The sequence below is a fragment of the Leopardus geoffroyi genome, chromosome A1, assembly GCF_018350155.1.
Source record: "Leopardus geoffroyi isolate Oge1 chromosome A1, O.geoffroyi_Oge1_pat1.0, whole genome shotgun sequence".
NCBI classification, from domain to species: Eukaryota; Metazoa; Chordata; class Mammalia; order Carnivora; family Felidae; genus Leopardus; species Leopardus geoffroyi.
In genome coordinates, this window is record NC_059326.1 from 90,999,170 (window position 1) to 91,023,419 (window position 24,250).

A 24,250-nucleotide genomic window follows, 5' to 3' on the forward strand; every position below is an offset into this window, starting at 1 on the left:
AGTAGACTTTAAAGATTTTACTGGCTTTATTCAATGATTCATGAACCAGGTAGCATCCTGTCTAGCAGGAGCTCCAAGAAGCAATACTAAATGAAAGACTTTTATAGGCAGGAAGGAGAAAGAACAAGGAAGTTAGGCAAAAATTGGATTGGTTATTGCAAGGTTATTTTCCCTACAGAAGATGGCAGGGGGTTATCAGGCAGATTACCTAATGATGATCAGACGGTTCTTGATTGGCTGGTTTAAGATTCCAAGATTCCAAGCAAAGAGATGTGTAGGCAGGATAGTGTTGGAATATAGGAGCCTGAGGGGGTAATTCCATCTGGGTCTTTCCATCACAACCTTATAAAGTTACGGAGTTGAGTCGTGAAAACCTACATTTTTTTTATTGTATATAATTTGCTTAAAAGAAATTGAAATATTGCTAGCTTGTCTTCTTTTGCCCATATCTTTATACTGAAAGAAATCACAAAGCAGCTGCTGATCAAAGCAGCTTTTAGACCTAATGCCACAGGCATACAAGGGTTTGCTCTGTTTTAGGCACAATACACTTCTTGGATATGGCACACGGTAGGCACTTAGACATAGAAATAAAAACGGGGTAGAAATAATGTATGGTTGTTTGGTAACCAAGTGTTTCTTCAGGTAGGTGAGGTAATGATGGTGGTATAAATCTAAAACTCCCATCATATCCTTAAATATATATATATATATATATATATATATATATATATATATACATACATACATACATATATACACACACACACATACAAAGGATATGGAAGAGAAAAGAAAAAAGGCAGTAGTGTTCCTAAAATGGATATAAAATCACCACCAGAAAGAGTAAGTGTGTCTATGTGTGAAAATATGCAAAACTGTACAGGTATATAAGAGAACTGAATATGCATGCAGGATATACAAACAATTCCTGTAACTCAACACAGAACAGCCCATTCCAAAAGTGGGCAAAGGATTTGAACAGACATTTCTTAAAAGGGGGGGGGGCATATAAAAATGGCCAACAAGCCCATAAAAGAGATGTTCAACATCACTAGTCATCAGGGAACTACAAATCATGACTATAATGAGATACCCACTTCACAGCTGTTAGTGTGGTCATTATGGGCGGGGGGGGGGGGGAAGAAAACTGAAAAATAACAAGGGTTGGCAAAGACAGAGAACCACCCACGTTGGAACTGGAACCTTCATACATTGCTGATGGCAATGTAAGATGATGCAGACACTGGAAAGAGTTGGGGGCGGGTCTTATGAAGTTACATATCCACTCCTCATAGGACTATGTAATCCCACTTAGGTATTTACCCAAGAGAAATGTTCACACAAACATATGTACACAAACGTTCACAGCAACATTGTTCATGATCGCCAAAATGTGCAAACGATACAAATGTCCAACAACAGAGGAATGGGTAAGTAAAACGTGGTGCATACTTACAATGGAATATTACCTCAGCCTTAAAGAGGAACGAAGTTCTGACACATGCTCTGATACGGATGAACCTTGAAGACGTTATGCCAAATGAAAGAAGCCAGACACACAAGGACGAATATTATTCAATTCCACTTATATCAGGAATCTAAAATAGGCAAATTCCCAGAGGCAGCAAGTGGAATAAGAGGTCACCAGGGGGCTGGCAGCAGGGGAAATGGGGGAGTTACTGCTTAATGGGTGCAGAGCTTCTGTTTGAGATGATAAAAAAGTTTCTGGAAAATTGATTGGTGCTGGTTACAAAACATTGTGAATATATTCAATGCCACTAAATTGTAAATTTAAAAATGGTTATAATGGTAAATTTTATGTTATGTACATTTTACTGCAATTTTTTTAAAAGTACGTGCAGGAGGTGAGGAGACATCCTTGTGAAGGCAATGATGAAGGCACAATACAGTTAACAGAAAGACAGAGATGTGGAAGCCACGTGTCAAGGGGGAAAGTAGCAAGAGGAGGAAATATAAAATCGTGCAAGAGAAAAGAGAAAATCCCCCCAAATGCTTTTGACCCCACAATTCCTCCTCTAACTCCCAAGTCGTCTAGTCAAGAAATCATATTTTGCTACATAGATTGAAGTAGGTATACTTGACTTACCAATCTTAGATGCAGTCACGAGCCTGTGACAGAAAGGACACAGAAATGAGTTTGCGGAGGCTCTTGAGGTCAAGTCTGGGACAATTTCTCCATGGACGTACATAACAATATTAGCAGATTACAGTCCATTAAGTAAAATAAGAAACCATGCTTCCGGTCATAAAAACAGACGACAGAACACTTCCCCAAAGTGGAAAGCCAATGAGTAAATGTAGAAGAAATGATGGACTGATGAGATCTCCTTGGGAAAACCACTGGAATAACAAGGCGAGTGTCATCAATAGATGCTAAAACCAGCAGCAGTGAGGTGTGACTAGTACAGATATACATGCGCACACTCAGAGGGTCTCCTCTCAAGACACTACTGACTGCAAAGAGAAAAACAGTGACTTCACAGTGGGTGATCAGGCAGACACCACCTTAACCAAGATAAAGCTAAAATTACCAACATCATAAAGGCTCCTAATGTGACAACATGATGAACTGAGAATATTGCTTTGGTGGTTTTCTTACCAAAAAAGCACAGCATAAATCTGACCACGTGGGAAATATTGGACAAAGCCAATGGAGGGGCAGTCTAGGAAAAAAAAGGTCTATTCATTTCACAGACCTCTTCAATGAGAAAACATGTTTGATAATGCAACAGCCAACGAGAGCCCAACGCACCCGAAAAGGTGGACATTTTAAATAATTACTATGAATACTAGAAATTCAATGTATCGGGCATGTCAATCATATTATAAAAGCTTAAGTATATTCTGCTTTTTCAGCTTGCTTTGAAAATGGCCTATTAGGACGTTATAAAAATAGACATTTTTCTCTTTTGACTAGATTCTGAAGTCTCTTTAAAGAGAAACTCCTTCAAAGAAAATATGTTGACACTTAACGATCATTCTTTCTTTGCCTAGTTCTCTTATAATGCACATTTTTTTTTTTTTTTTTTTTTTTTTTTTGGTTTAGTGTTTCCTTACTCAAGATAGGAACCAATATTCTCTTCCTCTGGTGACCTAAGGAGATGAATAAGGGAAAGTGTAGACAGGAAAGGGAGGCGTTGATAGTTTTGTTAAGGAGACATATTTAAATTTAACAGTGGCCTGAAGAGGGGCACCTGGGTAGCCCAGTCAATTAAATGTCTGACTCTTGGTTTCGGTTCAGGTCATGATCTCATGGTTTGTGGGTTCGAGCCCTGTATCAGGCTCTGCACTGCTTGGAATTCTCTCTCTCCCTCTCTCTCTGCCTCTCTCCTGCTCTTTGTCTCTCTCTCAAAAATAATTAAATAAACTTTAAAAACAAAGAGTCAGTGGCCTGAAGAATGTTATGACCTTGGGATGGCCCTTGGATGCAACCTCATAAACTTGATGTTCACTTCACGTAGGGTGATCAGGCAGTAAGATGGGTTTTATCCTACCTCAAATCACCCACTCTAGAGCTGAGCAAAAAAAAAAAAAAAAATGCTATTTAATTATTTTTACTGATAAACACACTGGCCTTCTTACTGATCCTCATTCTGGCTGACCTGAAAACCTCTTTCTGAAAAGGAAGGCTCTCTCAGGCATCAAGCAAACTGAGGAACCCCATGCTCCTTCCCAAGTCACTTCCTTGCCTCACAGTCAGAGGTGATCACCATCCTGACTTTTGTGTTCATGTGGTAACTAGTCTCCAAATCTGGTCCCCCCAATGAACCATGACCCTGGTATTCACACTCTTGTATCATCTTCTCCCCTTGAATCTGGGCCACATCTATAAATCGTTTTCACCAAGAGAATATAGAATTAATGTATTAATCTCATGTGACTTCCAAAGTCGAGTTCTAAGATTTGCAACTTCTATATAGGTCTCTTAGAGTGCTGGCTCTCAGGACATTGCCTCTCAGAAACCAGCCACTCCTCTGTGCAAAATCCAATAGGGCTCTCAAGCAGCAGTCATCACTGACTGCCGGCCACCCTGGACACCAAGCTCAAGTTGAGCTTCAATGCCAGCTGCCATTTGACTGCAAATGCATTAGAGACGCCAAGTAAGAATTGCCCAACTGAACCCAAATATGGAACCGACAGGTAGGTGTTGATACAACTGTTGCTTTAAGCCACTCAACTTTGGGATGAGTTGTTACACAGCAATGGAGAGCTAGAATATCTTGTCATTTGGTCACTTGCTATTTTTGTTTAGTATCTTCCCCACATGTATAAATCACTTAAACTAAATTTAATTTTGCAGAACATGCTATTAGGCTGTATGTTGTTTCCTATGTCTTTTGAAAAGTCTTCAGGCTTTTAAATTCATCTGTGTTCTGTTTACAGCTTTGGTTCATTAGTTTCCACTGCTGCTCTACATAGTTAATATTCCAAAATTACCCATTTTCCTATCACCAGATACTTCCAAACAGTAGCTACTATGATCAGCACCGCTAAGAATGTCTTTATACATGTCTCTTACTGCTCATATGCAAACATGTATCTATTATATATATGTAGGAGTGGAACTTCGTGTTTCATGACATACACAAATTCAAATTCACTTTATAGGATGCTAATGGTCTGTATCAGTTTACTCTCACTAGTCAAGTATGCATTCCAGTTATTTCACATACATTCTAAAATTCCATAATGTCACACATCTTCACTTTTACTCATCTTTAAAAAATCATTAAACCTGGGGTCCTGGCTGGCTCAGTCAGTGGAGTGTGCAACTCTTGACAGCGGGTTTGTGAGTTCAAGCCCTATACTGGGTTTAGAGCCTACCAAAAAAATAAATAAATAAATAAATAAGGTCTATTTTAAAAAGTCACAAAATCTCATAAAATCATTATCTGTGATTCTGAAAGCATCTTTTCATGTTTTTAGAAATTTGTATTTCCTCTTCTGTGAAATACAGTCATGTATTCAGACAATTTATTTTTCTACCAGGTTGTCTTTTTTTAAGTTGATTTGTATACATTATTTACATTTTCCAGATGATAAGCATTTGTTGAAAATTCTGTGGAGGGGTACCTGGGTGGCTCAGTCAGTGAGCATCTGAATTCGGTTCAGGTCATGATCTCACATTTCATTAGTTCAAGCCCCGCATCAGGTTCTGTGCTGACAGCTTTGGATTCTGGGTCTCCATCTTTCTCTGCCCCTCCCCTGCTTTGTCCTTCTGTCTCAAAAATAAATAAAACATTAAAAAAAAATTTTTTTTAAATATCATGGTAAGATGTTTTATGTCTTGACTTTTCATTTCCTTTTTGGTATATTTTGATAACAAGATGTTTTTCGTTTTAATGTGAGCGAATATATACAAAGATTTCATAGCTTATTTGTATCCTGTTTAAAAACTCCTTCCCGGGGCACCTGGGTGGCTTAGTTGGTTAAGCATCCTACTTCGGCTCAGGTCATGATCTCACAGTTCACGACTTTGAGCACACCAGGCTCTCAGCTCTTTAGCAGAGCCCACTTCAGATCTTCTGTCCCCCTTTCTCTCTGTCGCATGCACACTCTCTCCCTGTCAAAAATAAACAAACATTAAAAAAAAAAAACCCTTGGGGCACCTGGGTGGCTCAGTAAGTTAACTGTCCAACTCTTAGCTCAGGTTATCTCATAGTTTGTGAGTTTGAAACCCATGTCAGGCTCTGTGCTGGTGGTGCAGAGGCTGCTTGGATTCTCCCTCTCCCTCAAAAATAAACAATCATTAAAAAAAAAAAAATCCTACCTACTGGAGTGCTTGGGTGGCTCAGTCAGCTAAGAGTGTGATTTTAATCTCAGCTCAGGTCTTGATCTTGGGGTTGTGAGTTCAAGCTCCACATTGGGCTCCACACTGGGCACGAAGCCTACTTAAAAAAAAAAAAAAAAAATCCTTCCCTATCTTGAAGTCATAAAGTTATGCCTTACATCTTCTTCCAAAAGATACATAATTTTGCCTCTCACAGAATTCTTTTTGTGATGAGGGTAGGCATCTAATTTTTCTTCTATGTGGATGAACTGTTTTTCTCAGAGCCATTATTGCATAATTTGTTCTTTATACTCCTCCTGTCATAACTACTTCTAACATTTTTACCATTTTTGCCAGCAGGTTTTTGGTAAATACCCTTTTACCAGGCTAAGTAAGCTCTCTCCACTGCTTGGCTAAGAGTTTTTACAATGAATGGGTGCTGAGTATTTTCACTGCTTTGGCTGCATTTATTGAGATGAACACACGGATTCTGCACCTTTAATCTGTCCAGGTGGTACACAGTACCTCGAAGTTTCCTAATGCTATATAATCTATCTGTTCCTGTGAAAAATCTCTATCATGATGCATTCACTATGTTTAGGTACTTCTGGATTACATTTTCTAATACTTTGTTTAGGATTTTTACATCTCTGTTCATGGGTGATATAGGCCTGCAAGTTTTCTTTCTTGCACTTTCCCTGTCAGGTTCTAGTACTGGGTTACCAGAATCACTGTGTTGGCACGTGATCTCCTCTGGAAGATCCTGCACAAGACTCAAATGATCTGTTACTTCATGTTTGATAGACCTCAACTTAAAAGTAACAGGGCCTGGTATTTTCTTTGTGTAACTTTGTTCAGATTTATCTTGGGGGATTATTTTTAGGACTATTGTTACTTGGTGAATGCGATGGTCTAAATGTTTGTGCCCCTTCAGAATTCATGTTGACATCCTAACCGCAAAGGTGACAGCATTAGGAGACGGGGCCTTTGGGAGGTGACTGTCATGTGAGTGGAGCCTCATGAATGCAACTGGTGCCCTTAGAAGAGGCCTCAGAGAGTTCCCTCACCCCTTCCGCCATGTGAGGACACAAGAAGGCGACAGCTACGAATCAGGAAGAGGGTCCTCACCAGAACACAACCACGCTGGTGCCTTATCTTGGACTTCCCAGCCACCAGAACTGTGGGAAATAAGTTTTAGTTGTTTAGAAGCCACCTGGCCTGTGGTATTTTGTTACAGCAACCTAAAGAGACTAAGACAGGGAAGTTATATTTTCCTAGAAATTTTCCCAGAAATTAGAGAATGTAAAAGAATAGTTGTAGGCAAAGGGGCACTGCAGTGAAGGATTAAATGACCCAGAAGTCTGCTCCTCCTAAGTCTGAAAAAATAAGACTGATTAGTCGGTCCCAGGAAGCACAAGTTGAATTCAAGGTTTGCTTTAGCTCAGTCTCCAGCCCCAATAGCCTTTCCTGAGGTGTTACTTTTTTTTTTTAACTCTTTGACAAAGAGAAAGAAACTTGTCCTTACTTGCCTCTTTTTTTCTTTCTTTCTTTCTTTTAAACAAAATAGGTGTTTCAGTCCTTAAGTGCTTGCCAACTCCTGATAACACCGGGCAAAACTAGACAATGTTGCTTCGGTAAAGTTCAACAATTTTAGCTCCACTTGGGAGATTACTTTTTATGTTGTTGGAATTATTACTCACATTTTAGAAATGCTGAAACATGCTAACTTGTTGAAGGGCATTAACGGTCCATTTACTGAACTTAGAGCCTGAAATTTTGTCTAGTGGCCCTCGAAGTGTGGGAGGGAGTCAAAATTACCTGGTTCATTTTACCTCCTGGTGGGATGGACAGTGACCCACACTGTGACAGGGCCTTCCTGGTGGATGGTAACCAAGAGCTCTATGAAGCAGGCACAGCCTGGGAGCCCAGAGTCATGTTCCTAGGGCTACATTTTCAGATAACTGTTAACATTTATCAGTAGATTAACTTGCAAAAGCAGTAGTTGTCTGAATAACCTTTAATTCAGGTAATCACTTTCGGATAAAACCAAGTGAAATACCATGCATTTTGTGATTTAAAATAAAATGATTTTAGATCTGCTTCAGAGTTTGGAACAAACAGGGAGAAAACTCACAGGACTGTGTGCCCGCAGAGTTTACAGAGTGATTTTCTTTTCAGGTAAATAGCCTGGAAAGCAGAAAAGAAACAACACAAAAGTTTCCACGACGACCAAGTACAGAATTTTCTTTGAAACTATTAAAAAACACATTTTAGCGACAATGAGGTAGTACAGGTCACCTGCTTACATTTCTTCTCCAAAACATTCTTCTGAGCATAACTGGCTTCCATAACACTTAAATGTAGTTTCAAAAAAATAGATTCCTCCATTAATCTAAAGTCTGGATTTTATGGCTGCACTTCAACATAAATCAACATGCTTCCCTGTGACGCTTGCGAAAGCTGGGGGGCTCTCGTCACAATATCCCCAGGAAGAAGCGAAAAGAACCTTACAAACTCTCTACTTGAAAAGCTATGGGGTGGGGATAACATTTTATAGAAGCTTTCCTAATATACCTAAGGTTACCTGCATCATGAAGTCTCGTTTGAGGAGGTCTAAATTCTGAAGTTTAACTCACAATCAACTACCCTTCATCACTTTCTGCCCAGGATGAAGTTTTTGAAATTTAGTATGAAATGAACTTCAGTTGGAAGATTTTCCACATGCGTTTTATTTATAGTTTCTCTCCAGTGTGAGTCCTCTGGTGATTGGTAAGGGATGAGCTCTGACTAAAAGCCTTACCACATTCTTTACATTTATAAGGCTTCTCTCCTGTATGAATCCTCATGTGTGTCATGAGGGAGGAACTCTGTCTGAAGGCTTTCCCACATACTTTACAGTTAAATGGTTTCTCTCCAGTATGAATTCTCTGGTGCTGAATGAGAGCTGAGCTTTGGTTGAAGGCTTTTTCACAGTCATTACATTTATAAGGTTTCTCTCCAGTATGAATTTTTCGATGAGTGTTAACTGCTGAGTGGGAACTGAAGGCTTTTCCACATTCTTTACAATTGTACGGTTTCTCTCCGGTATGGATTCTGTTGTGTATATTAAGCCGTGAAATCCAGGAGAAAGCCTTCCCACATTCGTTGCATTTGTAGGGTTTTTCTCCTGTATGAATTCTTTGATGCTGTATCAGAGCAGAGCTTTGGCTGAACGCTTTCCCACATTCTTTACATGCATAAGGTTTCTCACCAGTGTGAATTCTCTGATGTATAATAAGAGCTGAGTGGTAACTGAATACTTTCCCACACTCGTTACAATTAAAGGGTTTCTCTCCAGTATGAATTCTATGGTGTCTGCTTAGCCGCGATATTGAGGTAAAGGCTTTCCCACACTGACTACATTCATAAGGTTTCTCTCCAGTGTGAATCCTGTGATGCTGAATCAGAGAGGAGCACTGGCTAAAGGCTCTCCCACATTCATTACATTTATAGGGCTTTTCTCCAGTATGAATCCGTTGGTGATTATTCAGGGATGAACTTCCTTTAAATGTCTTGCCACACTCATTGCATTTATAGGGTCTCTCTCCAGTGTGCATTCTCTGATGTCCAATGAGAGAGGTGGTGAAACTGAAGGCTTTCCCACATTCGCTGCATATGTAAGGTTTCTCTCCTGTGTGAACTCTAAGGTGCTGAGTGAGAGACGAGCTTTGGCTGAAAGCTTTACGACATTCCTTGCATTTATAGAGCTTCTCTCCAGTGTGGATTCTCTGGTGTTTACTCAGGGAAGAACTGTGGAGGAAGATTTTCCCACAGATGTTACATTTGTAACATTTGCGAATCGTGTTGACTCCCAGTTGTTTAAACAGAATGGAATACTGCTGTGAATGGGGTTTCCTTCCCCTGGAAACGAGTCTGGGTTTTCTAATAAGGGATGACTTTAGACTGAGATTTTTCCCTAGCTCAATACCCATAAAGCTCTTCTCCCTCAGGTACGTATTCTTGATGGTAACTAAAACTTTCCTGAAAGGTTTGTTCTTTTTGCCTGGCTGCTTCTCTAGCTTGTCCTCGTTTACGTAGGTTTTCCCCAACTTGAAGTCAAAAGGACCGTCACCTAGGAGTTTATTCATTACTTCCTGATTGTCTTCTTCAGAAACTGCAGTTTCAAACAAGCTCTCCCATCCTAAAATAAACAAAATGGGTAAGTCTCCCTTGCACGGAGGATAAAGAAAGGTGCTATCAAAATACACAAGGATAGGGGCACCGGGGTGGCTTGGTCGGTTGAGCATCCAACTTCAGCTCAGGTCATGATCTCATGGCTCATGGGTTCAAGCCCCGCGTCGGGCTCTGTGTTGACAGCTCGGAGCCTGGAGCCCGTTTTGGATCTGTGTCTCCTTCTCTCTCTCTGCTCCTTCCCCACCCACCCTCTGTCTCTCAAAAATAAACATTAAAAAAATTTTAAATACATATACAAGGATTGCTAACAAGTATGCCCTTGGATTCTTAGGAAAGGGTAGAGAGAAATAAAGGCAAGAGAAAGAAGCAGGGTGGGAGACATGCCTGAGTGCAGAGGGTGTGAGGACACCTGCATGTAGGTGAGCTGAAGAACTCAGAGAAGCCCCTCCAACGAAAGGAGCCAGGCTGCTTTAGTAACAAAGCTCAGGTTGGCAGGGCACAGGGCACTTGTGAGTGCAGCAGGTTGTGTTATTTATTCCTCAGCTTCCTCTCCCACAGCAGCCACCACCACCCTTGAGGTAAGTCCACAAGAAAACTGCAGAGGGGCTAGAAGTAAAAACTAGAAGAGCCATTGGCCATAAAAAGCTCTCTGAAACACAGGGCCTCCATCAGTGCTGTTTTGGAACTCATCTGAGGGCTATTTATGGTGTTATGATGGACATGTACTCACCCAAGGAGTATTTACTTAGTGCCCACCATGCAAAGATCAAGATCGGGATTACGGGGTACATATCAGGCAAGAATTAAGTTTTCACAAGGTGTACATTCTAGCAGCAGGATATTGACAATGACCAACTGATCAAATAAACTAGGGATGATGAGAACTAAGAAAACAAACAAAAACAAGGTGATGTGAAGTAAGAGCAAACAAGCTGTATGACAAGAAGTAAAATTAAAGATGATATCTAGGGGCGCCTGGGTGGCTCAGTCAGTTAAGTATCTGACTTGATTTCGGCTCAGGTCATGATCTCACGGTTCGTGAGATCGAGCCTCGTGTCAGGCTCTGTGCTGACAGCATGGAGCCTGCTTGGGATTCTCTCTTTCCCTCTCTGTCCCTCCCCTGCTCACACTCTCTCTCAAAATAAATAAACATTGAAAAAAGAGATCTAAATAATAAGAGCTGGCCATGTAAAAATGTGGGTATAAAGATGATTCTAGTCAGGAAGAACAGCTAGCCCAAAGCCCTAAGGCAAGAGTAAGCTCTGAGTGTTGGAGGAGCCTAGAGAAGTCCAGTGTGGCCTAAGCAAAAGGGAACAAGAAGACAGTGTAACGAGGTGAGGAAAGAGGTAGGCAGGAGCCATGCCACGTGGGTCTTGTAAGATATACAAACACGTGTGAAATTTCTTCTGAGGATCGCTGGGGGTTGGGGGATGTGGCAGTTTTGTTTAAAAAGGAATACAGGGTGCCTGAGTGGCTCAGTCGGTTAAGCATCTGACTTTGGCTCAGGTCAGATCTCAAGGTTCCTGGGTTCGAGCTCCGAGTCAGGCTCTGTGCTGACAGCTCAGAGCCTGGAGCCTGCTTTGGATTCTGTGCCTCCCTCTCTCTCTGCCACCATCCTGTTCATACTCTGTCTCTCTCAAAAATAAATAAACATTAAAAAATTTTTTTTCTTTTTTTAAATAAAAAGGACCTCGATGGTTGTGTGACAAATGGATTGTAATTGGGGGTCAGGAGAAACAAGGGCAGATGCAGAGCAGTTCACTTAGGAGACTGGATGGATGTGCACTGGCACAGTGGGGGGAGGTGGGCACATTCGTGATGTTCTGAAGGCAGAGATGACAAGTGTCTTCAACCTATAAATAGGATGTACAGAGTAAGTGAAAGAGAGGACTCAAGGATGACGTCTAGCTCCTGGCCTGGGCAGCTCAATGGAGACTGGTGCCGTATAACGATATGAGGCATACTGGAAGAGGAGTACATGCTTGAGAATAATTTTCAGTCCACTTTTTGATCACTTAGGATACAGTGGAATCATTGCTTCAAAAAGAATGAATTGTATTTTATGAAAGAGCTTTTATTTTCTTAACTAAAAAGAAGATACATAATCACTGTAAGAAAATTGAAGAAAACACAGAAAACTATAAATACAAATATAGAGTTCACCCATAAACACAACATACAAATATAATCACTGCTAGATACAGAATTTTGCTCACCAGAATTTGGGGGGATATGAGAAAACACTTTTACTTAAAAAATAAAAAATGGTTGAAACTACATTGCCTCCTACCCCCTCTTCACTTAAAAAAAATTTTGTGGGGACACCTGGGTGGCTCAGTCAGTCAAGCAGCTGACTTTGGCCCAGGTCATGATCTCACAGTTCGTGGGTTCGAGCCCTGCATTGGCTTTGTGCTGACAGCTCAGAGCCTGGAGCCTGCTTCAGATTCTGTGTCTCCCTCTCTCTCTACCCCTCCCCCACTCATGCTCTCTCTCTCAAAAATAAATAAACATTAAAAAAATTAAATAAAAAAAATTTGTGGGCTTCTCTCCATGTCAACAAATGAAAGTTGATGGCATCATGTTTTCAAATTTTTTTAACTTAATTTTTTAATTTTTTTTTTTTTAATTTTAAATTTAAATCCCATTAAAAACTCCAGTATCACTCAGAGCAGTAGGAAAACACTGGATATGTATTTCTTAATCTGGGGTAATATAATAAGGGGGAAAATGGTATCTCGTTGCTTTAGTTTGTATTTCATTGATTATAATAAAATTGAACAGTTTTTCAAAGAATCCTGGGTGAATTTTCAATTCACATTCCTTGCCCTTTTAACAGTAATACTCATGCCTTTGTGCTGTAATTATTTACCCTCTAGACAATTTCTCTGTTTCTCATATTAAACCTTGGTATTTTATAACCATAAAAGCAATCTTCATAACAGAAAAAAACCTAGAAACTAAAATTTCCAAAAGATTATTTAATAAAATATGGCTTACCAATACAACAGAGTTCTTTCAAACAGGTGGGCCCCTAATTAATGAGGGCTGAATAAGTGAAGGACATTCCCAATTTAAAACAGTTTGAGAATACATGTAATCTTTTTTTTTTATTTTTTTTTTAATGTTTATTTTTGAGAGAGAGACAGAGAGAGACAGAGTGCAAGGCAGGGAGGGGCAGAGAGAGAGAGGGAGACACAGAATCCGAAGCAGGCTCCAGGCTCTGAGCTGTCAGCACAGAGCCAGACGCAGGACTCAAACCCACGAACCGTGAGATCATGACCCGAGCCAAAGTCATATGCTTAACTGACTGAGCCACCCAGGTGCCCCGAGAATATGTATAATCTGCTTCTTTCTTTTTCTCTGTGTCTCTCTCTCCCTCATGCACAAATACACTCAAACAAATATTCACAACCTGAAAGGATAAACAGTAAAACACCAACAAAAGTTTATCATGGTTGGCTGGCAAAATTTCAGGGCAAACACCTTTTTTTTTTTCCTCCTCTTTTTTACATTACCATGTATACCTTGTATGAATTAAAAGTAGCTAATTTTTTAAAGCTTGCAAAAGACAAACACAGTCAATTTGATACTAATGATTTCTTTACCAACCAGAAAGCTCAGAGACAAATTTGAAACTCACCCATGGCTACCATTCCATGGCTACCATTCTTGTCCTGACCACAAACATTTTCTAAGGTTCTGACTGAACTTCTATTTTATCATTATTCTTACAGTTAGCTTCCTTGAATTGTTGGTGAAAGGTGGCAGAATACATGTTAGTGTGTAGTAGAAAAAAAAAATCCCTGAAGTAGGGGGGTGGGGAGCGGGGTAGCCTTGGCTCTTCAAAGCTAAGGGCCCTGTGAAGCCAAATAACAATATTAAAACAAAACTCCTTCATACAACCTAATCAGTCTTATAAATTCCAAAAATAAGGAGACTATCCCATAATATTCTAGACAGAAGACCCCAAAAGAGGGAAAAAAACGGTTTTTTACACAGAATATTGGGGGAAAAGAATCAAACTAATGGAGGATTTTTATCAATAACACTCAATGCTCTACACTAGAGCAAAGTGTGAAGAAAAAAAATTGATGCCAGAATTCCAGATCTATAATTCTCACAGGAGAGATAAGAGGATTTATTTTAGATATACACAAATATAGCACGCACGAACCTTTCTAAAAACATTATTCAAGAAAATAGGCTAGTCAAACCGAAGGGGAAAATCTGAAGACCAGGCTCATGAATGGAAACATGAGACTGAGCTGACACAGGACCTGCGTCCTGCCACTGAGAGAAATAAATCCTGGATAAATAGCAGAGCACAGGAGAGACCCACTCTCTGGTGCTAGAATCAAAGACAAAACAGAACAAAAGCAAACAAAGACCAGACAAAACAAAACAAAACAAAACACCATCTCATAACAACAACAATAACAAAAACAAAGACAAAGCAGAAAAGCAAGTAAGAGTTTACTGACCCAGCAACCCACAGGAGTTTTAGAGACTGAGAGGTATATCCTAGCAACCAGGGCTGAAACATCGTATTTTGAATATTTTCCCACAAAAGATTTAGGAGAATGCCATAGTGAGTATCTGCAAACCTTCTGCCTATATTTGATTTATTGCCATTTTGCTACCCTGCTTTCTCTCTCTCATGTAGTATATAAATACACATACATCTGCTTTTCCTTTTTAGCTGAACCATATATAGTAAGTTGCAGACCAATAACATCAAACAAAAATGCAAGATAGAACAATGAGGGATATATTGTAGCAATAGAAGGTTTGTTCAAACACAAAGAGAAGATAATATAAGAAAATAATCAGTCCAGGGGCGCCTGGGTGGCTCAGTCGGTTGAACGTCCAACTTCGGCTCACATCATGATCTCACAGTTTGTGAGTTCAAGCCCCGCATCAGGCTCTGTGCTGACAGCTCAGAGCCTGGAGCCTGCTTCAGATTCTCTATCCCCCCTCTCTCTCTGCCCCTCCCCGCTCACGCACGCACGTTCTCTCTCTCAAAAAAAAAAAAAAAAGAAAAGAAAATCATCAGTCCAGGGGTGCCTGGGTGGTTCAGTCAGTTAAGAGTTCTACTTCAGGGGCGCCTGGGTGGCGCAGTCGGTTAAGCGTCCGACTTCAGCCAGGTCACGATCTCGCGGTCCGTGAGTTCGAGCCCCGCGTCGGGCTCTGGGCTGATGGCTCAGAGCCTGGAGCCTGTTTCCGATTCTGTGTCTCCCTCTCTCTCTGCCCCTCCCCTGTTCATGCTCTGTCTCTCTCTGTCCCAAAAATAAATAAACGTTGAAAAAAAAAAAATTAAAAAAAAAAAAAAAAAAAAAAAAAAAAAGAGTTCTACTTCAGTTCAGGTCATGATCTCACAGTTTGTGGGTTCAAGCCCCGTGTCCAGCTCTGTGCTGACAGCTTGGAGCCTGCTTTGGAGGATTGTGTCTCCCTCTCTCTCTGCCCCTTCCCTGCTTGTGTTCTTTCTCTCTCTCAAAAATAAGTAAATAAACATAAGAAAGAAAGAAAGAAAGAAAGAAAGAAAGAAAGAAAGAAAGAAAGAAAGAAAGAAAGAAAGAAAGAAAGAAACAGAGAAAGAAAGAAAGAAAGAAAGAAAGAAAGAAAGAAAGAAAGGGAAAATAGTCCAGTAAAAGCAAGAAAAACTGGGGAAGACATGACTCACTAACCTTTACGCAGGATATACTGTGTTGTCACATATTCTGCATTCAAATTACAAAGGACAGGGGTGCCTGGGTGGCTCAGCCCCTCCCCTGCTCGCACTCTGTTGGTCTCTCTCTCAAAAAAATGAATAAAATTAAAAAAAAATTTTTAATTACAAATGACATCTGAGACAAGTGGGGCCCTCCTTGGGAGATTTCAGCTCTCCCTCCGAACCTCCAAATCAAGGACTCAACAAGGTAGAGAGACAGAGGACATGCCCTTCCCAGCATGTCCCACCTGGCCTGGCAGACGTAGGAGGGCCCTGGTCAGTGTCTCCTGAGCACGGGCTCCGCCCTGATCAGCAGCACCCAGGCAGTGAGAAAGTGCTATGCCCATCTCCCAGTCACGGTCACTCACCTACACATGGGTCTTGAGAAACTCCATTTTCCACCATCCAGGGGTCTTCCCCTTGCTGTAACTGGAAGATAACCTTTGGTTTGGAAAAGAGAATTCCTGTTCGTGAGCAAGGAGAAGAGAATGAGTCTGTGGTGCAGATATAAGCAGCCATCCTGGCACCCACATTCAGCTGCACGGGCTCCAGGGCAGAAGGACAGCTGTTCTGAGAGGGCCTTAAATTCCTGCCACAGAGGACAGCCGGGAGATGGTCTCAGGAAGAATAGCAGGGCGCTGGCCGTGCACTCTTCTACACTGGAACCTCCTGTGAGACCCAGGGGGACAGAGTCTGGGGCACAAGACCCGCAAAAGCATAAAAAGAATGCCCGTGATCTACCCTACCAAACCAACACCTTTCTTGGCAGTGGGAGGGGACAGCAAGTGCGGGCTGAACCTGGTCACACCCTCCAAGTGTCCTCCTTGGAGAGGGCACCAAGACGCTCCCCTGGAAGATTCTACATCACAAGGGCAAGTCCTTACCCAGCGAGACCAGGGTGCCGTAATTCTCCAGCATCACCTCCCGGTATAGGGTTCTCTGTGCAGAGTCCAGGCGCAGCCACTCGTCCTGGCTGAAGAACACGGCAACGTCCCTGAACGTCACAGACTCCTGTAATGGCAAACCCACTCCTGCTCACCTGGGACCATCACCCCAAAGGGATGACTGAGCAGCAAGATCACCATGCAGGGTTCTGAGCATCTTGAGCCGAATACTTCTCAACCACCTCTCAGTGACGAAGCACATGTCTATCACATACCTTCTGTGAAGGAAGCACTGTGCCCCCAGGAAGATGAGGCACAGTGGCCGAACGAGAGAAGCACTTGAAATCATTCTACAAAATCACAACAATAGAAACACAGAACTTGAGATGTGGAAATGCACAATCATAGATACATGAAAAGCCCATCTTATAGCTCAGACCTGAGAATCGGGCTTTAGAAGGAAGCTCCAGCAACTCACTCAGGGAGGAACAGGTGAGCCTGGATTCTGTCATCACCTCAGGCCTTCTCTGTGTCCTGGCACGGACATTCACAGGCACAGCTTTGCCAGGAGAGGACCCAGGATGGGGGACTACAGGACCTTACAATAAGAGCCAGGTGAGAAGGCTGTGGGTAGAACGCTCCCTCTCTGTCCCAGAAGCCTTTGTTCTACCTTTCTCTTGCTGACCTGTATCACAAGTCACCTCTCTTAAACCCCTTTCTTTTCCTATTAAAAAATCTTTTTGCGGGGGGGTTCCTGGGTGGCTCAGTCGGTTAAGCTTCCGACTCTTGGTTCTGGCTCAGGTCATGATCTCACGGTTCAAGGGTTCAAGCTCCATGATGGGTTCTGGGCTGACAGCGTGGAGCCTACCTGGGATTGTCTCTCCCTCTCTCTCTGCCCCTCCCCGACTCACTCTCTTTCTCAAAATAAACTTTAAAAAAATCTTTTCTTTTAAAAGTGAATTAGAAAACATCAATAAGTAAAAGGAAAAGAAATGTTCATCTAACTTTCTACTACCACACACAAGCTTTGCTAACTTCTCTCTGTATATATGTATATATGCCTCTCAGAACTTTCTACTTAGTAATATGGCTCTAGGTTTAAATAAAAATATTACAGATATAACTGTATCCCACTCAATATCTTTTTTTAAATTTTTTAATGTTTTTATTTATTTTTGAGAGAGAGAGACAGAGTACTAGTGAGGGATGGAGAGAGGGAGACACAGAATCCAAAGAAGGCTCCAGGCTCTGAGCTGTCAGCACAGAGCCCGATGTGGGGCTCGAACTCACAAACTACGAGATCATGACCCGAGCTGAAGTCGGACGCTCAGCCAACTGAGCCACCCAGGCGCCCCGTACTCAATATCTTTTATTTGTATAGATGGATCGATTTACTTAACTAATCTACTAGTGGTTACTTATGTTGTTTCCACTTTTGTAACTCTGAAAATGCTGGACTATGGATTGAGGCACTACTAAATGTCTTTTCAACAGCTCATGATCTCATGGTTCATGAGTTCAAGCCTGGTGTTGGGCACTCTCAGTCCAGAGCCTGCTTGGGACTCTCTCCCCCTCTCTGCCCCTCCCTCACTCACTCTCTCTCCTTCTCAAATAAATAAACTTTAAAAAATAAGTCACTTGCCAGTCTCACAACTCAGGACTGCTTCCTCAAGGACCTGGTACCTATCTCCTTGAACGTGCTGATCTCTCAGTCTCCTGGGAGGAGGCGGGTCTAACTTGTCACCTGATGAACTTCCAGACTGGGTTGTAGCCACTTAACTCTATGAATGAGCCTTCTGTCTTTGCAATCCCCTTGGTGGATTGTCTGTGATGAACATCACATTCTGGCTAAATGCTTATTCAATAATAAAAGTGTTTTCTTTCTCTTCTGCCTTTGTGAAGAGGTTGGGAGGTGATTATGTTTTTATAATTCTATTTCCCTAAGTGCCACAAAAGGGCAAAGAAAGGAAGAAAACACTGTGGAAGGAAGGCTCATTTCCCTGAATCTGTTCCCCAAGACCACTGCCTAGTTGTGCTTTCTTTTCCTTTTACTGTTTTTCTTTCCTTTTCCTCATCTATATGAGCCTAGTCCTGCTTGTAAGCCCCAAATTGCCCAATATAGTTGACCCTTGAACAACCTGGGTTTGAACTGTGCAGGTCCACGTATATATATATACATTTTTTTCAATACAGCATTGTAAATGTATTTTCTCTTCCTTATAAATGTGTTAATAACATTTATTAATGTTAACTACTTTAGTAGTTCTGTAACTCACTTTATTATAAGACTACAGCATATAATATATACACCACACAAAATATGTGCTAATCAACCATTATTGGTAAGGCTTCCAGCCAACAGTAGGCTATTAGTAGTTAAGATTTGGGGAGGAGTCAAAAGTTGTATGTGGATTTCTCATTTGCAACAATGTGGATGGAACTAGAGTATATTATGCTAAGGGAAATAAGTCAATCAGAGAAAGACAAATAACATGATTTCACTCACATGTGGAATTTAAGAAACAAAACTGATGAACATAGGGGAAGGGAGAAAAAAGAGGGAGGAAAACTTTTAACTACAGAGAACAAACTGAGGGTTGATGGAGGAGGTGGGCAGAGGATGGGTCATATGGGTGATAGGCCATAGGTGATAGGAGGGAACTTGTGATGAACACTGGGTGTTATATGTAAGTGATGAATCACTAAATTCTACTCTATACTACACTATAGGTAGTACTACCAATATTACACTATAGGTTAACTAACTAGAATTTAAAGAAAAACTTAAATTAAAAGTTATATGTAGATTTCGGAGGGGGTGGGTAGTGGCCATGGGGGTACAGGAAGGGTCAGAGCCTGAACCCTTATGTTAGAGTAGTCTGCTAGTTAGGTTCTAACAGATACCTGGAGGCCAGCAACAAGGAAGTCATTGCCAGCTATCAGGAAAGTCAGAGGCCTGTCCTGGCAGCACTCCACAAGAAGCCAGATCAAATCAGACAGGCCCAAGATGTGGATGGTCAAATTAGGAAGAAAATTAGGAAGAAAAAGCTTGAAACCCTGCATTCCTGGCCTAAGTAGAATATTCCTAGTTAACAACTATAAATAAAGATAGAAACCCAGGGGCGCCTGGGTGGCTCAGTAGGTTAAGTGTCTGACTTCGCTCAGGTCATGATCTCACCGCTCATGGGTTCCAGCCCTGCGTCAGGCTCTGTGCTGACAGCTCAGAGCCTGGAGCCTGCTTCAGATTCTGTGTCTCCATCACTCTCTGCCCCTCCCCCACTCACGCTCTGTCTCTTAAAAATGAATAAATGACAAAAAAAAAAAAAGATAGAAACCCAAACCCCAGGATGCAAAGCTCCCTCTTGAGCTCTCCTGCTCTTATCTTGCGAATATACTTTTTGCTTTAATAAACTTTCCTGCTGTGTCACTCATGAACTGTGCTGTGTATCTGTCCTTGAATTCTTTCTTGAAACAAGACCAAGAAATTTCAGCGACCCTCCAGGACGGGCTGGGTCAAGGCAACACTTAAACCCCTGCATTGTTCAAGAGTCAACTGTACTAGAACATATCCCTGAACAACCTGCTGATTCAGAGGTCTTCTTTGTTGGAACTTCCTACAAAATCACCTGGACCGAGGACTGCTGTAGTTGATTGGTCCTCAGTGCCTGGAGGGTAAAGCCCATGCATTTTCTCTTTGAATTCCTAATGTTATTGAAAAAATTATCTGACTTCCCCAAATTTCCACCCTTCATAGGGAAACCACATACCTAGATCCCTCACAAAGCTCTGTGTGGGTCATTGGCTTGGGACTGGGGGCACCATTCAATTCCTAATCAACAAGTACTTAATGCTTAAGTGGGGAACTCACAATGAGACTGGCGTTGACACTAGAAAAGCACCTTCTTTCCAAAGTCACCCTACCAGGCCCTCTAGTCCCTCCCTGGGCTTCACTGCCTTGTAAACCTCAACAATGGCGTAAGTGTGATCATGACCTCTGAACCAGGAAGGCAGTTCAAGAAAAAAGCAAGTCTCCACTCACCTGAACATGGGCTGGCAGCAACCTTGTGGCCATTTCTCCCTCCCTGCCGCCCCTCCTGGAGAAGGCACCTGAAATGGAGAAAGAAACAGTGAGGTCTCTCCATCCTGTCTATACTCCCACCCTCCTTACACCTGACTAAATTAGAAATCTCCACACACCGAGCACCCTACAGAGAGAAGCCAGAGGGAACAAGTAAGCCCAAGCATTCCTGAGTTAGAGGGTCCGTGAGCGTGGCCACCAAAACCAGGAGAGGCAGCAAGCATACTTCCAGCACATGAACAGAGTAAAGGGCAGTCATGCCGGGCTCCCTGAGATGTTCATTTAATGAGAAATAACATAAATATTCCCCACATCTGCATTTAAATATTTTGGGGCTGTACTATAATAACGTAATCATAATAAATATATTGTATCTAATGTAACATACAACTATACATCATGCACAACAAAGTACAATAATATGATAATTATAATAATTCTTCACATAACATTTGAAGGAAATTGGAGTCCTTTTCAGGAAGAACCAAGCAAAAATTAGTCCTCTCTTCTCTTCCTTGGGAATTGTGCTTCCTTTATGAAGAGTTATCAAACCTCCTCAAATATAAATGAAAACATTACCCATACACCTTCCTCTCCCGGCTCCAAAACACCACAAGGCTCGAAAGAAAGAGCATCACTAGCTACAAATGAATTTAAAATTTAGAGAAAAGGGAAGGAACTCAGCAAAAGGTCAAAATTAATCTAAACAACAACGAAAAAGGGAACAGTCAAATCACCAGAGGATTCCCTCTGGGAAAAGTGCCAAACAAGCATAGATGGCAAAAACTGATAAACACAAAATAAAGTTTAAACTCGGGGTGAGATGGGGGCGGGGGAGACCGAGGCCAGCGCTACCAGCAAAACCAGCCCCAGGGTTCACGGACCCTGAAACAGAGCACAGCTTCCCGCAATCTCGGTTCTGGGGCCACTTCTCCAGGAGCCTTGCCCGAGGCTGCAGCTCAGGTAGTGACAGCTCCGATTTCCCGGGGTGGGAAGACACGAGAGTGGAGACCTCCCCGGGCAACGCCTCCTCTCCGGCCCGCGTTCACCTGCCGAGGCCGCCGCGGCTCAGACGCCCGGAGCCGGGGCTCGTCTGGGACTCCCGCCACGGCCGGCCCTCAGCCCTGGCCCCGCCTCAAGAGCTGTACACCCCGGGCCAGCTCTCACCGGCAGCCACTACCTGAGCCCGCCGCGACGGGGACTCCAAGCGGCCGACCGCACTGGAGACAAGCAGAATACCTAGCCTGGGGACATTTTTCGCCGCCGCCGCCAGGCCGCCGGGAACAATCGCGCCTGCGCAGGAGAGAGCAAAGGGGTACCTCGCCTTAACCGCAGTGCTTTCCTTTCGAACTATATTTCCCAGACATCATCGCAGCCTGCCGGTCTACGGTGTCCGGAAAGGACCAATAGTCGTAAGGTTGAAGATAGTTTTTCTGGGAGCCTACGAAGGCTGAAGCCACATCTTTATGCATCGCTAACCGCTTGTGTTCTCTGGCACCCTTTTGGGAAAACGTGGGTCTGTATTTTAAAAATGTGGAAAATTAGCCGCTCGCTGCTGCTTGTTCTTGGTTCCTGGAATGCAAAGATTTGGTTAGAGGCGAGGGTAGCTTTATTACCATACAGTTTGCAAACCCGGGAGTCTCAGTCTTGGTCTACAAACTGAAAGTACTCTCCAAGTTCTCTGCCCTTATCAAGGCTGGTCAGACCCAGGTCCCAAACTGCCACTTCAGGAGCAGAGTGACAAGCAGGATACAACTCGCTTTTCTGAGCAGCTTCAGGATGTGGCAGCCCGTTGAAGAACATGATAAGATGCGTGGCAGGGGTCTTTCCTGCGAATATTGCTGAATTTTGTACAGCCTTGTCGCCTCAGGCTGTGCCCACTGGTTTTATTTCTCTTCATCATTCGGCCTGATTGAAAGTCTAGTTTTTTTCCCTGAAAATGAGGGACCCCATCTTGTCTGTTAGCTGTCGCTGTGTAATTATTGGGGTCTGTTCTTAACTGTGAAAATCCATTTTACAAACTTTTGAATTTTAAAAAAGTTATGTCTAAATTTCACAACCTAAAAAAGAATTTTTTTCAGTTTTTTTTAAGTATTTATTTTTGAGAGAGAGAGACAGAATGTGAGCGGAGGAGGGGCAGGGAGAGAGAGACACAGAATCTGAAGCAGGCTCCAGGCTGTGAGCTGTCAGCACAGAGCCGGATGTGGGGCTCAAACCCACAAGCTGTGAAATCATTACCCCAGCCAAAGTCGGATGCTTAACCGACTGAGCCACTCAGGTGCCCTGGTTCTTGTCTTTTTCAAGGGAATGACACAGATACCAGTTAACTTCAGACATAAATGTTTTTAAATGTTTAAATATATGTGTTAAATATTTAATAGAGACTACCAGACAAATGGAAACATGATATATGACTTCCTAACTAGCCACAGAGTAATCTTAAAGTGTATTCGTTTAAGTCAATATTCTTTTTTAAATGTAAATTATTTGATTTATTTTTGTAATCAGATCCTCACAAAGTTGTCTTTTCACTGTCTTGTTAACATGAAATTGTACACAAAAGTTGATCACCTGGGGAACAATAATTGTATATTCAGTTTAACAGAAATAAAGTTGGATAGTTGTCTTAAAATGTAAGATTTTGTCTGTTACATTGTCTTTCACCATGCAATCATATTATAAAATGTTTTAATTTCAAAATGAAAAATAACTTGTGTTGTTGGAAAAAGCAAAGTGATCTACAATATGTCTTCCCTGCAAGAGGGAATTTAGATTTACAATTAAGGGGAAAATCTGTATCAGACTTCTGCAGGAGAGTCGTCAGCATACCTTATCCAGCCCTTACTCACAATCCTGTATATAGCTTTGCAGAGACCTGGTAAGTATCTCTCCCGGGCAACCACACTTTCCACATCATGAAAGTACAGGTTCTCACATAATACATGATGATAGAAAATGAAATACAGTAAAGTAGATTTCTGAATTTCAGTTCTGAGTCTCCTTGTCAATACCAGTAGATAAGTGTGTGGGCAATAACACTACTCCAAGAGATACAGCAAAAAATGTACTTGACGGTTTGGAAGTTAAGCAGCCAACAGCTAAAGTGGTGATTCTATCTTTGGCCAATGTCTCTCTGAACAGAGGTCTGTGGTCTGGGCCACTGGTGCCTTGGGTCCTGGTAGAAAAGCCCTCCTTTTGGTGGGTGTTTTCACTCTCCCCAAGACACTCAACACTGAGCCAGCATTATCTCCCAAGGTGTCAGGTCCCAGACTCCAAAAACCGAAAGTTCACTGGGCCCGAAGGTTCAGGCAGTGCTGGTGAGTGGGGCTCATACCCTGGGGAACAAAGTGGCTTCGTGCAAGCCCTGCTTTCCTCCCCACCTAGAGCATCCTGGCACCCTGGGTCTACATCTCCACTCAGAGCAGAGGCTGGTGCCAAGGCTTGGGACACAGGCTAGATGCGTGGGGAAGGAAGAAACTTCCTGAGCTGGCTGACAGAGAGCAGGGCTGTGGGTCCCATTCCGCTATCCTGACCGGAGCCTGCAGCCACACAACAATCTAATTAAGAATTTAAAAAACACCAGGGCGCCTGGGTGGCTCAGTAAGTTAAATGTC

At 42.2% G+C, this 24,250-nt stretch overlaps 1 protein-coding gene and 1 pseudogene across 13 annotated transcripts; both read right to left on the minus strand.

The window, feature by feature from the left end:
- Nucleotides 1-7,793: 7,793 nt before the first annotated feature.
- Nucleotides 7,794-22,139, minus strand: ZNF879 (zinc finger protein 879). Of its 13 annotated transcripts, none has more exons than XM_045485221.1 (6): nucleotides 21,876-22,139; nucleotides 20,598-20,665; nucleotides 16,834-16,908; nucleotides 16,559-16,685; nucleotides 16,043-16,138; nucleotides 7,794-9,974 (listed from the first exon to the last, which is right to left on the minus strand). In XM_045485221.1, exons 2-6 carry the CDS (start codon nucleotides 20,628-20,630, stop codon nucleotides 8,527-8,529), a joined length of 1,779 nt encoding a protein of 592 aa, XP_045341177.1. In that variant the 5' UTR covers nucleotides 20,631-20,665; nucleotides 21,876-22,139; the 3' UTR covers nucleotides 7,794-8,526. The 13 variants fall into 13 exon arrangements, with proteins under 13 accessions (XP_045341177.1, XP_045341162.1, XP_045341170.1 ...); XM_045485206.1 differs by having other exon boundaries at nucleotides 21,817-22,139; XM_045485214.1 differs by having other exon boundaries at nucleotides 21,804-22,139.
- A 706-nt stretch (nucleotides 22,140-22,845) lies between these two features.
- Nucleotides 22,846-23,876, minus strand: LOC123578362 (annotated as a pseudogene).
- Between the last annotated feature and the right edge of the window lie 374 nt (nucleotides 23,877-24,250).

Coding starts and splice junctions, on each gene's coding strand:
- ZNF879 (XM_045485195.1), bottom strand. Junction 16,686..16,833: donor CAGTGCTTCCTTCACAGAAG/GTATGTGATAGA, acceptor TTGCCATTACAG/GAGTCTGTGACGTTCAGGGA. Junction 16,139..16,558: donor CGGCACCCTGGTCTCGCTGG/GTAAGGACTTGC, acceptor GCTCACGAACAG/GAATTCTCTTTTCCAAACCA.